Here is a 2,135-nt window from a genome sequence, read left to right as displayed (position 1 = left end):
GTGTGTGTGTGTGTGTGTGTGTGTGTGTGTGTGTGTGTGTCGTGACGATCCATCGAGACTAAAAGATACTGAAACCAAAGCATTGGACGCAACAGTGATCTGAACCTGCAAAAAAATCTATCCTAAGACAATTTCTTTTTTGAAAAGACGTTGAACTTCGGAGAAGAACTCTGCACGGAAAAATTCGATATTTATTTTAGCGAGGATGCGTTAAGTGACCAACTATTTGAAACATATATACACAAGTTTTTTAATATAATTTTGGATCAATATACAACAAAAAACTGCATATTCTAATACGTGAACAATCATCTTACATGATAATAAAAGTATTTCTTTTCTTTTTTTCTTCAAATAAAATGATTGCTTATTAAATATAAAAAAAATTTATTGATTAATAGATCATTGTGAAACTTACCATAAGAATAAGACTTTATGATGAAGTGTTTACATCATTTGTTAAAGAATTGAGGAGTGAAACTTTGTTATCCTCCAAATCGAGAGGATCCGAGGTATAAAGACTGGTCGTAGCTGTATCACCTGCCGTGCTAGTTACAGGAGATGTGGCATTCAAGAAAATGTCATCGTCGAAATCTAATAAATTTGAAGTAGGATTATATGCCATAAGTTCACCACCACTTGTTCCACTAATATTTTCTGCAACTATAAGTAAATTAAAAATATTTAGTTAGATTTTTAATAATATTTAAATAATTATAATTACAATTGGAAATTTTACCATTAGCATGATCATCTTCCTCTTTCTCAGAATGTGGATTTAATTCTGGATTAACTGGCATACCGAACGACATTGGATCATCCGCTCCAAATAACTGAAAATGTATATTAATTAATAAACAAAAAATTGTTTATTTTATTCATTAAATTACTTACACCAAGAAGTGTATTTGCATCAATACTGTAACCCTCGCTACGTAAGATTTCACGGAGATTGTCCAATTCCGTTTGCATTGTTTCGAGATGATTATCCATTTCCTCCCTATACAGAATTATTTAAAGTAGATCAAAATGTATAAACATATTAAAGTCCATACTTTGTGAATCAAAAAGGAAAACGTTGTAAATCCTTTCAATATTCATCCTGAAATGTACAATCTTTCTATATGTTTGAATGACTCCATAAGCAGATTTTTAATTTAATTAATTAAATTAATTAATATTTTTATTTCTCTTTTTTTAAGTTAAAAAAATATTTGACTCAACAAAGTAATAAAATAGAATACTTATCCAATATAAAATAAAAATTAATAATTTTTTTATAATTGCTACTTATGCAATCAAATCAAAAAAATTTATAAGAAAGAGATCGAGTATTTTTTCAATATTATTATTATATATATTATTTTGCAACATTAATAAAATATTGGCAATTTTTGCAGTGCACGACTTCCGAAACGTTTTATATTAGTTTAAATTAATAATTTATATTCAGAAATATTCAAACCAAATTGACCTTTAGAAACCAAAAAATAAGATGAATAACTAATAGAACAATTATGTTATAAGCTAAATGAGGATCTAACAATCGTAACACTACAATTACCAAATATATCATAGGTATATAAAAGATAAAAATAGTTTCATGTAAATATNTATATAATTTATATAAATTCATATTCATTACTTTTAATTTAAAATAAACTTTTTTTAAGAAATTGAATATTAAATTTTTGTGATTTTCTTTAAATCAAGTAGAAGTATTAAAATTGATAACAAAGAAATTATAATAATTTGGAATATATATGAAAAATGATACCAAGAATCCTCTATTCTTCAGATTTTATGGAATATCGTGAAATCCCTAAAGATCATAGGCAACCATTTAGAGATCTAATAAAAAGTCATCAAATTATTATTAGTAGAATGTTATAAATTGAAACCTTTCTGATTGTAATGCGAATAGAGATAAATTGGCTCCCACCTCTGTTTTTTGATTAAGAAGTTCCACTATAGATAAGTGGAATGTGCAGCACTCAACATTTTTTTTACCCATGGTCTGTTGAACTTACATTGAACCTAACCTGTAAGCAGCGTCACACATGCCAGAAGAAATGACACAACTTAGAGATAAATTTTTTGAATTGCTTGTGCTTGCTCCATTGCAGTTGTCTTTT

General features: G+C 27.2%; 1 protein-coding gene across 1 annotated transcript in view; it reads right to left on the bottom strand.

Moving 5' to 3' along the window:
* Positions 1-2,135, bottom strand: part of LOC102678726 (heat shock factor protein-like) — a 10,303-nt gene that overhangs the window by 3,024 nt on the left and 5,144 nt on the right. The window contains exons 8-11 of the mRNA XM_031512120.1: positions 2,031-2,135; positions 895-1,000; positions 740-833; positions 419-663 (exon numbers count right to left, since the gene is read on the bottom strand). The exon at positions 2,031-2,135 is cut by the window's right edge and continues 22 nt beyond it. Coding sequence (XP_031367980.1) covers positions 434-663; positions 740-833; positions 895-1,000; positions 2,031-2,135 — 535 coding nt within the window. The 3' untranslated portion in view covers positions 419-433. The remainder of the gene's footprint in view (positions 1-418; positions 664-739; positions 834-894; positions 1,001-2,030) is intronic.

The sequence above is a fragment of the Apis dorsata genome, unplaced genomic scaffold, assembly GCF_000469605.1.
Source record: "Apis dorsata unplaced genomic scaffold, Apis dorsata 1.3 scaffold_390, whole genome shotgun sequence".
In the NCBI taxonomy this organism is placed as follows: domain Eukaryota; kingdom Metazoa; phylum Arthropoda; class Insecta; order Hymenoptera; family Apidae; genus Apis; species Apis dorsata.
The sequence above is the reverse complement of the archived record's forward strand: the minus strand, read 5'-3'. Positions and strand labels throughout refer to the sequence as shown.